The sequence below is a fragment of the Anser cygnoides genome, chromosome 25 (genome assembly GCF_040182565.1).
Source record: "Anser cygnoides isolate HZ-2024a breed goose chromosome 25, Taihu_goose_T2T_genome, whole genome shotgun sequence".
NCBI classification, from domain to species: Eukaryota; Metazoa; Chordata; class Aves; order Anseriformes; family Anatidae; genus Anser; species Anser cygnoides.
The window spans coordinates 5294603-5307165 of record NC_089897.1 but is presented as its reverse complement, the minus strand read 5'-3'; the positions used below and the strand labels follow the sequence as shown (position 1 = coordinate 5307165).

At 53.3% G+C, this 12563-nt stretch overlaps 1 protein-coding gene across 9 annotated transcripts in view; it reads left to right on the top strand.

Annotated features, from left to right (window-relative positions):
• PLXNA2 (plexin A2) overlaps positions 1-12563 on the top strand; it is a 451101-nt gene that overhangs the window by 348825 nt on the left and 89713 nt on the right. For 7 of the 9 annotated variants that reach the window (XM_066983022.1, XM_066983021.1, XM_066983023.1 and 4 more), the window contains one exon: positions 8681-8815. In XM_066983022.1, coding sequence (XP_066839123.1) covers positions 8681-8815 — 135 coding nt within the window. Of the gene's footprint in view, positions 1-8680; positions 8816-10094; positions 10223-10709; positions 11621-12563 lie in introns of those variants that run through there. The other 2 variants (XM_066983026.1, XM_066983027.1) reach the window with 2 other exon arrangements.

The window sequence follows — 12563 nt, the reverse complement described above, 5'->3', positions numbered from 1 at the left end:
ATCAGGTCCCCATCAGGTGCGTGCTGATGCCGAGCCCAGCAAGGAGTAGAGAAAGACACCGGGTGCTTGCCATGCCTGGGGGTGGCAGGGCAGAGCCACCCCTGCCTGTCCCTGTCCCCACAGCCCAGGCTCCTGCTGCACCCAGCTGGCAGGGTGCCGGAGGCTGCCAGCACCGCCTGCAAGAGGATGCTCTGGGAAAAAGCCTCTGCCTGTTCCTGGAGCTGTCCTCCTCTTTGCTCTCCTGTGCTTTCATTTACTTTCCAGCTGTAGGGGAAGGAACTGGATAAAAGCAGCAGAAAGGGGGAGAAGCAGGGGTAAGTGAAGGAAAGAATGGCAGAGTCTGAAGGAGCGCGTTGCAGAAAGGTTAGCGTGCGGTGCCTTGTGGTGCAGTAACACCTACCTCGTTCCTTTCTCTTGGAGGCCAGTACTCAGTCTCTTTGATGATTTCCTTGTTCAGTGCCAAAATGTAAAGCCTGCAAGCAGCAAAGTGCTGCTAACTCAGTGATTCCCATTTCCCAGAGCAGCACTGAGCCTTCTCTTTAAAAATAATACAGGAACGTAAAGGGAAAGGGTGCTTATTGCTGAACAAAAGAAAAGGGAAGTCATTGCACATTGTGGCTCTTTATTAGGGGACAACTTAGAAGAGAATAGGTTTTGTAACATGCTGCAGACATGCCCCGAGCTGTCCTCCTTCCTTGGAGTAAACCCACAGGATGCTCTCAAGCATCTCCACTTTTAATGGGTTGTGCTTTGATGCTGGAGGAAAGTGCAAGACCAATAGCCCTGAACCCCCAGCAATTGTCACTTTGCAACAAGTGCTCCAAAAAAGAGCACTGCTGCTTTGCAGCCTTCCCTTCCTGGGAGCCTGATCCCTGGGGCCCTCTGAGTTAATAGACTCTGCTTCCTGCTTTTCAGCGGGGCCTTGCTCTGCACAGGCTTTCTGGCATAGGAGAAAAAGGAATCTTTTGGGCCCTTCAATTCTAGTGTTTTGGGTTTTTTTTCATCCCACTACAGTTGTCAGCCAGGCTAGGTGCAGCAGTCAGGAGGTGGTGGGGCCTTAGAAAAGGCAGAGCTGCTGATTGCAAGTGCAGTCCAGAGGAAGACAAGCTATCCAGACAGCCTCCCCAAATTCAATTCTAATGAATCCATCCCCGGAAGAATACTACTTAATTAATTAGCAGCTCATTTGCATGAGGTGGCACGCTGTTAAAGTTCTGCTGCTGCAAGTAGGGCTGTGACAAGGTGTGAGCTGACAGCTTTTCAAATAAAAAGTCTTTTAGAAGAATGATCTTCCGAACTGGCAGCTTTGTTCTAAACGAGCCTCTCATGCAGTAATAAATTAAAGACATGGGGGCTGCTGATTAGTCTCTGCATGGTGCCTCTGTACCATCCTCCCCGTTTTATCTCGGAGGATCAGCTCTCCAGAAGGGTGGAGGGAGCAGAAGGATGGAAGAAGGAAATAAGGGCTCAGTAGAGAGGGGGAGCAGCTTCAGTGGCAATCTCTCTTAGGCTTTGTGATGGCCCCGGGTATGATGTCTGAGCTGCAGCTTCAACCCAGCAGCTGCCTGCTTTTGCCTTTGGAAGTCAGTAGAGGGGCAGTGTGGGGACTGCAGGGTATTTGGGAAGGGGCTGATCCCTCTTCCAAGCTCCTCTTTCCACCTGCGAGTGGGAAGGGCTGTGCTCGCTGTTCTCCTGGGACAGGTCCGAGCGCCCAGCACCTTGGGCCTTGGTGTCACAATGCCGGCGTTGGCCAGGGGACACGCGGGGTGTGCTCAAACAGCCGAGATCTTGGGCGTCTTCGTACGGGAACCTGTTGGCTGCAACTGAAGCTTTCCAGCAGAAGGGCAGCTTTTTCTTTTGGTTTTGTCTTTAACGTATCTCTTGCCTTCCCATTAGGTGGGTTCAGGCTCTTTAAAACTATAAGACTGAAAGCTTTCAGGTCTCTCTTCATCTCGGCTGCCTGTGCCAGATCCGGGCAGAAGGCTCGCAGCCTTCTTGTCGGGCTTGGGCGAGAAGAAAGCCTCGCTCCTGGGAGCAGCTCTCCACCCCGGTGCTGGGGGTGCTGGAGCTGAGAGTTAATTTGTGCAGCTTTGTTACTGGGTTGGTGGTTTTGCACTGTGCTGCATATGTGGGTGCTCGTGCCAACTGCACTCCTCCTCCCTGCGGGGCGGCCTGGGGAGGCCGGGAGCGTTTCCCTGAGCTCTTCTCCAATTAGCCCGCTGGTTTCTCTGACTCGCTGTTTCCCTGGGGAGCTGCCGCTTCCCAGGTAGTGGCTTTGAACACTTAGCTAACATTTCCAAAGCCGAAGAGCTGTGAAACACATGTGGGTGTAAAAGACACATGCATAGAGACATTTTTGACATGAGTATGGAATTCGCCGAAACCTCAGATCTATAAATAATTTGGGTCATGAAGCCCGATCAGAAAAAGCTCAGGATGGAGCCCCCCCTGCCTTCCCCCTGCACCACACAGGGCTGTGCTGCTGCCGACACCTCATTACCTCCTCTCCCCACTTACAAGATGAGCTTCCCAGCTCTCCCACTCCCCTCTCCCCCGTCCCTTCCCAAGGCACAAGCTGATGCCCGTAGCCACTCTGCTTGCAGGCAGGGACCAAGGGCTCCTCTGGGCACCTTTGGGGGCTGCAGAGCAGGAGGGGGTAGAGGTTCTCTCACACCTGGAGCTGCCCTCAAGTACAGGGAGGGGATGGAGGAGGAAAACACCTCCAAAAAGGGTGATTAAGACTCAGAAAACAGGAGCAAAGACGTGGTCTTGGCTTTGTGCTGTCTTGCTGCTTTGCCTGCATTGTACCCAGCAGCAGGAGGGAGAAGTTGGGTTGGGAGGCTGGATTTGCTTGAGTGGTGTTTTTCTGTTTCATGGAGGTTCAAAAGAAGCAGTTGGGAACAGCGGGGCCTGGCCGAGCGCCTTGGCCAGCACTTGCTGGAGGGGAGGAGCTGCGGGAGAGCTCGGACGCCTTGCATCAAAGTGCGGTGATTTCCCCACTGTTTGCTATTGTGTCTTAGAACTGAGCCTTCAAGAGCTCACTGAATAACCCAGGGCTGCTGCTCAATGCCCAGCGGTGAGCAAAAGGTGCCGATGTGATGCCACCGGGCTGCTGGATAGTGCCGGTTCGTTCCCTTGGGGCATGGGGCCCAACCTGCTCACTGTCCCCCCCGGTAACTACGGCTGTCCTGGTCTGGGGCACTGCCTGGAGCTCTAAGAAAGTAAGAAAGATCTCTGTCCGTGTCAGTTTAAGGAATATTCATGGTACCGGTGGGCAGTACTGAAGAAAAACTCCTGGTTGCAATGCCCCTGCGATGCCTGTGCATGGCCAGGGCTCGCCGTGCAGAGATCCCCTGGTGGTCCTGAGGAGTTGTGTAAGGGCACCCCAAAGGCGATTAGTGAGTGTATTTAATGCTTAGTCAGTGCCGTTCTGGAGAGGATGGGTTTTCTGCTCCCAGGGAGATGAGATCATTTTGGTCCTGGGGAGCTGTTTTGGGACAACCCACTCAGTCTGGCAGCGTCGTGCCTTTCGGGATTGAACGTCTCTGTCAAGGCTTCCCAGTGCTGTCTGTGGGGTGAAAATAAAGGTGATGCCCACCAAGACAGATGCCTTCTATCCTAATTTGGGAAAAATGCATAAAGAAAATATGACAGGAGAGAAAGAGACTGGGATATGAGAGGGCCTCCAGGTAATGAAGTTAATTGGATATGCTGATTTAAATGGAACGTGCATGTAAGGGTTGTAAGGGTTGTCATTAACTTCCTCACGGACATATCCATGATTTAAGGAAAGATACTTAATGGGATTACTATTTCACTTTAATTTCAAGGGGGAGACTTCCCAAGTGGAGAGCAGTGAGCTAAATCACACTGCTGCTGTGCCTGCGAGCAGAAGGTGCGTGCGGGGAAGGTCAGCTCCTCGGCACTGGGTTACTCCTCCCGTAGATGAGAACACGGTGGGGGTGCCCTGGACCCCCCCACACACCTGCATTAGCAGATTCGGTTCCCAGATCCACCATGGCCTCGCTGTTCCATGCCAAGCAAATCGCTCAGCTTCCCTCTGGTTTATTAATGACCTGCAAATGGCTCCGACCCAGCTCCCAGGAGCATCCCAACCTTACCTGATGTCAGCAGTGCTCAGGGGGGATAAGAGAGGTACTTTACTCACAGAAGAATTTCATAGAGGGCCTGAAGGGCTCTTGGAAGCTTCTTGTCTAGAGATTTGCAATTTCTATTCCGTGTTCTCCCCTCCTGGAGACTGCTGTGCTTTTTTCTCAGTGGGTGTCAGAGGCAGACGATGCAGGACCAACAACGCGCGGGCACCAGCATGGGTTACGTGTGATGTGATGATGCTGTGGGGAAATGTGTACGGGGCGGGGAGAGCGAAAGGGGCTGATCAGCCCGTGCATCTCGCCCCCTGTTCGGTTTGATGTGCTTGTGGAATAGCCCAGTTTAATTAAATTGGATTAGTAGATGTAAATCCCTTCTGCAAAGATTATTTGGTGGAGGCACACACAGAAAATCTGGACTGATATTTATTTATCTTGTCTTGTCTTCGGGGAGCTTTTGCTCTCCTGAGTCTCTTGCTTGTGGAGACTTCCTTTAGTGCCAGGTTGAGGCAGGAAAAACCCCACAGAACCAGGGACAGAAGGAGGAAGGTGAAGGCTATCCAAGCTGTGCTGTGCTCCAGCCTGACTCAGAAGCCTGCTGCCAGTGACAGTCTTTTTGCTAAATTTTCAGCAGTGAAGCAAGAAATCCATCCTAGAGCTTTATGGGGAGCTTTAATGGGAAATGCCCAAGAGCTGAAACGTGCAGCCTTAAACGGCAAAAAATGTGGCAATTCTGCAGCGATGCACCTTGGTAGCGAGGGCTGCTCTTGTCTCCGGTTTCTATTTCAGGCAGGAGATGCAGTAACGCTCCAGTGCGCATTCCCAGCGCTGATACAGTTCTACTAGAAACGTCCATTTTACACAAACGCAACGCTATTTGATAGTGTTTGCCCCGAAGGGCTAGAAATCCTAGCACGAAAGGAGCAGTCTGAAGGCTGCAGGGTTGGCTGGGCTTCTCACTTTGTCACCGTTAGGTACAAAAAGGCGAAGGGAAGCGCGTGCAGCCGGCGCCTGGTGCTGCGTGATGAGGGGCAGACCTCGGGTGCCCACCCAGCACGTTTGGTGAGGTCCCCCCAGGGCAGCAGCACTTCAGTGCCTTGGGATCCGCTCCCCGTCGGGTGCCTGTGTCCGTGGGGACGCCCTGAGGCTCGGGGAGGTGACGGGTGACCTTGCATCTGGGATGGGGAATCAGTCCCTGCAGGCATGGACTTATCGAGCTGTTTTTCTGGCACCGAGTGTTTCATCACAAGAGCCACCCTCATTGAAACACTAATAATGAAAGCAGACAGGTAATTTAATCATGGAAAGTTCCTACAAAGAGATTCAACGTCTTCTAATGGGAGCCTGCTGGGAGGACCTGGAACGGAATCCAAATGTTTCTTAGTTCTGGTGCAGGCCGGGCGAAATAAATAACTGACACTTCAGCACAATGCACACGCTGTAGCTCCACGTCACATCAGAACCTTGAACGGCTCGTCCGCTTATCACCGTGGGTGCTCCCCTGCTACAGATACATGACACAACGTGGTATTTTGCTAATCTCCTAAGATGATGCAGAGCTTATGCGTGCTGCCTGCATTGTGGGGGTATTAAACGCCGAAGTCTGTGCAATGCCTTGGAAGGACGGTGGTTTCCTGAACTGAAACGCGTTCTGCCTCGGCACGTGGGGTGTTCTGCTGGCCCTGCGTGCTCTGAGCCAGTGCTGATATTTGGATTTGTAGCTTATGTCATTAGGCACTTTTCAAGCCGTATTTGTAAACACGAATCAAGAGTGACTGAGAAATACTGTATGTGTCCCAAGCGACTTCTCCGATTCACATCGCAGTGTGTGAGCCCGTGCTCTGCCCTCCTGGCTTTCCTCTGTCTCTTGCAATGAGTGTCTGTTGCCCTGGACACCTTTGGTTTCTACTGCACTGGCAAGCTTCTCCCTGCACCCACCTCCTGGCTGTTTTGCTGCATTCCCACCCGTTTTTGCACAGCTCGGCCTGCACCGCTGCCCTGCTGCAGGGTAGGGATTGAACAGCTGGGGGAGGCCGGGTGGGGACTGCTGCCCCACACAGCCAGAGGTGGGAAGGCTCCCCCGGAGCCCCAGACCCTTAAAAAAGATCACCTTTTGGGTCTGTCTCGAGCCTTCCCCCTCGTCTTCCCAGTGTCCGTGGCACCGTGTTTGGATGCGCGCCTGCCTGGCGCTGGAAGCACACCTGTAAGTCGGGCAGGGGAATTATTTCTCTCTCCGAACGTCAACAAGAAGCTTCCTGCTGTGGAGATGATCCCTTTCTTCTTCCGCATTCGCAGGAATCATCATTCTTCTCTTCTGACATCATCATCTGTTGGCATGGAAACCGAGCCCTCAGGAAGCCCGGCAGTGCAGCACCCGGGCATCAGCAGGCGCATCTCATCCCCGTCTCGCCGGGCACGGGGCTGGGGCTTGGGGGCACAGGGGGAGCTGCAGGGCTCAGAGCCCCATGCAGAGCACCAGAGCCCTCGTGGCCACCAGGACATGCTGCAGCAGGGCCAGCTGCGGGTGCCCGGCCATGGGAAGGGGCATCCTGCACGCGGCCAGGCTCCCCGCGTGGGGCCAGCTCACCTGGACAGCCTCCTGCCTCCAGCCCGCAGCCGCAATTCCCAGTTGGAATTGGCCTGCACGAGGCTTGTCCGGTGGTATCTCTCTTTATTAGCCCTGTCTGACCTCATTACTAGGAAGAAGCTCAATTTAACGAGCTGCCGTTGCCCCCGAGGGAACTGTGGAAAACAGTTGTTTTTTACAAAGGCTGCTGATCCTTCGTGTCCGGCGTTTCCATTCCCGTCTGGCAATAACCAGGGGTTTGCGTGGCAGCAGCTGTCTCCCTGACAGCTTGTCCCTGCTGTTCATTCCTTGGGTGACTTCGTGGTGTTCCCACGTCCACAGCACAGGCAGGTGCGGGCCTGTGAGGTGTCCCGCCTGGCACAGGTGTAACTAAAGCAGGATGTGACTCTGTTTGCTTTTTTCCATCTGAAATTTCAGGGCTTTTGAGCCAGCATTGGGCTGACAGCTTAACCGTGCCGGAGGCTCCCTGGATCTGGCCATGGGTGTCAAGCCAGACCTCCTGTTACATTCATCCCTACCGTTCCACCACAAAAAAAATCAGAATGGAAGGTAATGAGGAAGGACAGAAATCCAGAAAACAACTGCATCTGTGTACCCAGCAGGTCTGTGCATGGCAGGAGGCAGCGGGGCTCTTTGCTAGAGGAGGGTTTATTTAGAGGAGGGTGAAGAGGAGCACCACCCCCTGTATGTGGGAGGATGCCCTTGAGTCTCCCGCTGGGGTGGCACATTTCTCAGGTAAACCTAAAGATGCTTAACAGCCTGCTCTCTTCTTTTAAGGGGATGTGAACCAGAAAAAAAAAACAGATATCCCTCCCTGCTGCTCTGCCCTGCCTCTTCTGAAGGCTCCGACTGGTCCAAAGCCACTTCCTCGCGCCTCTGCCTCCGTGCAGCAGCCAGGCACGAGTAACCGAGAGCACAAGGGGATCGGGTACAGCAGCCCAGAGCAAGGCTTCAGCAGGTGGCACCTCTGGGATGGAGGCTGTTTGCGGACTGGGGGTCCCCAGCGTGTCCCCCCTGCAGCACAGCCAGCACGGGGCCACCGTCGGCTGCACCCACCCCGGGCAAGCGGCTGCTCGCGCCTCCCCCTGCGGCGTGTGCAGCTATGTAGACACCGTGTTGCAATCAAATGGCTCTTCAAATATGCAAATCCTGGTAGGAAAGACAATGTAAATTGTTTGTTTATCCTCCTCCCTTCCCCTCGCGCGGCTCCCCAGGCCATAAATTATTAACTTTTGGAAGAGATGGCACAAGCTCAACAGCAGCCGCTCAGTGGTGGGATTTGTCGCAGCTCGGGCTGTTTTCCTGCAGGAGCAGGGAGTTGTCTTTCCGTGGGGTGGTTTGGTACTCGGAGCCCGTCGGAGTGAACGAGCCATATGTGATAGCCGGGATAGCTCCCTGCTCGCGCAGCAGTGAGGCTGGGCTGGTTGCTCCTCGCCGAGTCCTGCGTACTCGAAAGGAACAGGATGGCAGCAGCAGCTACCAGTTGTTAAGAAATGGGGTTTTAGGAAGCTCCTGTGGCAGCAAGAGGCAATGGTGGTTGTCTGAGTGTCATTCCTTATGCGTCTGGGGAAAAAAAAAAAAAAAAAAAAAAAACATCTGCGTGGTAATTTGGGCCAGTTGTGCTGCCTGTGGAGTCCTGCAGTCGTTTGGTTTGGGGACAGTCTAAAAATCTTACTTTGCAGTCACTGTTGCTCTTGGATGCCCGTGATCAGTCATGGCACGAGGACAGCCTGTAAGCTCACCTTGTGGCTAAAATCTTTCTCCTTACTTCTCAAGGGCTGGGGAAATGACAGGAACCTTTCCTTTAGCTCGTGTGTGTGTGTGCTGCCTGCCAGCTCTTTGCTCTGCCTCCAGGTCGCAAGCTGAGATTTTGAATTAGCTCCCTTTCCTTACCTCATCCTCTTCCCTTCACCCTCCACCCCCAAAATAAAATCTGCATTTGGCTGCTATGAAATCACCTGTAATCCGTTTGCGCTTCTTCCAGATCCGAGCAGATGGTCCTCCCCATGGTGGAATTCAGTACGAGATGGTGACAGTGTTCAAGGACGGGAGCCCAGTGCTGCGAGACATGGCCTTCTCCGTTGACCAGAAGTACCTGTACGTCATGTCGGAGCGGCAGGTAGGGCGCCTGCTTCCTTCCACGTGGCGCGGGCTGCTGGTGCTCCTGGAGCAGGGGCTGGGGTTTGGTGTGGGTGACATGGTAGCAGCAGCAGCTTTCATCTGCCTCTGACCAGAGGTTTTTCACGTGTGCATGGAGGGACAGAGCTGTCCCAGTTTGTTGTGGTCTGCAAGTATTAGGAACTGGGCTGGGCTGCTGCGAGGGAAATGTGCTTTGGGGATCAGACCCATCGCTGGCTGATGAGCTCCTGAGCCACTGGCCTTACTGCTGCGCTCCCTGCAGTGAGTGGTGTGGGTTGGCACAGCTTTGTCTGAGCATCCTTTGTGGTGGCTTTATTTTTTATTTACTGGTGTATTTGAAATGTTTGTTGCTGAGCGATGTTAGTACGGAGGTGGGACCAGGCGTGGTGTGGGCAGGTGCTGTGCAAGCAACGTCTGCAGTAACGCTGAGCCTGCGCTGTGCCATCGCTGTGCCCATCACTTGCTGTGCCATCTATCACAGTGCCGTCCATCGCTGTGCCATCCATCGCACACCTCAGGCCAGCCCTGCCCACAGCAGGTGGGCCTTCTTGGCTCTGCGTTGTCATAAACAAATAATGGAAATGTTCTCATTTTAAAAAAAAGGAGTTATTTTTTCCTATGTTATACCATGATATTACGAGGAAAATGTCGTTAGTGTTTGCATAGCGTGTAAGTAGAGGTGGCGTGAATCTGTTCGCATGTTCAGTGTTTCGCCCACGGGAGACCATTCACATGCATCAATCCTGACCGGCTGAACTCTGCAGGACAGAGGCAGCTTCTCATTCCCAAAAGAGGATTTCTGTGGAGGCTGCTTCCCACACACAAACTCTTCCTGGGGATCGTCAAAGCCATTAGGTGGAGGCAAGAAGCGACCCCCCTGAGGTGTCTCGCCCTGAACCCCCTGAGATGTCAGAGCCGGGTGGCTGTGCTGGTGTCTCTGGGACTCATCCCCACAGCCCCTCCTCTGAGCTTGTTTATGAGCAGCATAAACTGCTGCTCCGCAGAGAGGGACCAGGCTGTGGAAAGCAAAACCAAAATGATTATGATGGAAATTTATGGCCAACAGTGCACGGGAGCCTGCTGCTGAGGGAGCCGGCACAATGTAAATAACGCAGGGCCTCAGCTGCAGCAGATCTGGGGTCTTCTGGTTTCTTCTCTGAGACAGGAAAACACAAGGAGTCCCAAGCACTAAGCCAGACTTTTGGGTTCACTGACTGTTGAGCGTTTTATTGGCTATTACTCACAACTGTGTAATTCAGATTAATAGGGCTGGTGCCTTGTGGGTGGTGGAGACAGAGAAGGGTGACATCCGAAGACGTCTGGATGCCATTAAATCGTTGTGTGTTGAGTTAACCCTCTGGCCACTGAGAGCTTCCTGCAGCTGCTGGTAAGCAGATACCTGTGCTCCCTCCACCTGCTCCAAGGGAGGTGCGAGGGGACGCAGCAGTGGGAAGGGCTCCGAGATCCGCTGCTGGAGGCAGAGGGCGAGCAGCCGTCCTCAGAGCTCCTGCTGCACCGGGGGGCTTGCTGCTCCTCCAACGCTGGCAAAACTGTTTTGCTAACCTGTAGGAAAACGAAACAAAAAGGCAAATATTTTGCTTGGTTATAAAGTGACTTAAAGCCAGGGAATGAGTACTTTAGAAGGGTGCAGAATCCTCTCCCTGCTGAAAGACTGAACTGGGTGAATTCCTGTGGTTACAGAAGACATAATATGCTTGTCATTAGCCACTCAGTGACAGAAGCTGCCATGAACAGGCACACATTTAGGATCCCCTCCCAGCTTGAGCTTGGATTAGACGGTAAAAATGAGGATATCTGCAAACTTTGAAATGAAGACTTGATTAAGATGTTAATGTCGTGGTCATTTTCTCCAGGAGCCACGTACTCCTTGTGCTCGTACCAGGGAGGGAGCGATCCAACACGCATCTGAAACAGTTCCTAAGGAAAATCCAGCAGGAGTGCCTCCAACTCATCTTCTGTGAGGCGGGAGAATCTTAATATTCACCAAAGTGCTAATTTGCATAATTGTTAAACAAAAAGATGTGAAGAGACTTAGCAAAGAATAGAATATTCCTGGAACACCAATTCCGCCTCAAGCCATGGCCCTGGCACGGCTGTGCCCGCGGTGAGGCTCCCGGCGCGGGGCCGTCGCTCGCAGTCCCCAGCCCTTGCTGGCCCTACCGTAGGGCCGGCCCTTTGCCCTCGTGGAGATGTGAGCTCTGGCTCCAGAAGCCCCCGCATGCTGTTACATATGGATTTTGTCAGCTCCCGTGACCCTCACCGCCCTACTCCTGGCAGTGTGATTGTTCAGCAAAATAGAGGGGGGAATATTTTTTTTTCCTGAGCGCCACGTGTTAAAGGAGCCCGGTGACTGAAAAGGGGTCAGCCCCAAGAAAAGGAGAAAGGTCCGCCGGATTGTGAGATCTGAGGCTGTAAAGAGTGGGAAGTGCCCTTAGAAGTACTGAAAATACACAGCAAAAATGTCTTCTGAAGGCTTGAAATCTGGAATAAAATGAAATTCTGCCACAGTAAAATGACACACAGAGCAGCTGTTCGTAGCGCTGCGCTGCGGCGTGTTAGCGTGGTGGGGGAGGATTGTCCAGAGCCTGTCGTTTTAAGTATCTGCTGAGAAAGAAATAGGATATATGCCTAGGGCAAAACATATCTTTCACAAACTGTATTTTTGTGAGATTCAGCAAGGAAATGTGCTCCCCTCGTACGGCTCGGTAGCGGGTCCCGAGCTCTTTGTGTTTGTGAGGTGTTAGGCACCAGGCAGCGCACGGGACGCGATGTTCTGCGTGGACCGTGATTATGCACGGGCACACAATGAACTGCGATGTGCAGACAGATGCTTCCCAGCACAAAGCATACATGTCATTCCTGTATCAAACCCGTCTTCCTTCCATGCTAGCACCAGCTAGGATCAGCTTTGTGCTGAAATGCGCTGGGGAAAGCGGTTGCTTTATCCTCAAATCTGGAGCTCTGGTTGTGTGTTCAGTCCTTCCACACTCCCACTGGCTCCTGTCCCAGCCCTGTCTGTGCTTCTCTCCAATTTATCCGCAGTCCTTTTGAGCTCTCCATGAGCCTTTCATGTTTCATTGCCAACTTCTTCCAAAGCAGAATATTTGACATTTGATTTCACTCCCACAAAGCACAGAAGCAACAGTTGCACAGCCCAGTCCGGGGGAGAGGAGGATAAAGAAACTTTGCTTCCAGCCACTTATTCTGAGTTCTTTAACCACATGATTTAAGAGTGCTCATTAGGAGCTTTTACAGGCTCTCTTCCCACTGCACCTGGCTTCAAATAGCTCTTGTGGCAAAAGAAATGTGATTCTGACCCTGGCTATTTAAAACAAATCCATTTCTCAGCATTGCTCTAGCAGGCAAACACCATTTCTGCCCACAAGCTGAGCGAGGCTCGAACAGCGCGAGATGCTGCTGAGCGGGAGACGTGTGGCATTAGCAGGGCTCCGCGGGGTGCCGGGATGGAATAGGGTCGGTGGCTGCAGGGCGGCACCGGGAGGTGTTGGTGGTGCTGTGCGGTGCCCCTGGGCTGCAGCAGCCGTGGGTGCTGCGAGTCGGGCTGGCGGCGGGGCAGGGGACGCCAGTCACACACCTCCTGGGGCCACCAGGAGCCCCCGGGTTAAAAATGTTCTCATTTCAGTGGCGGGTCTGCTGTGGAGCCCACACCAACCACCCCTGCCTGGGCAGAAAAACCTCTCAGTTTC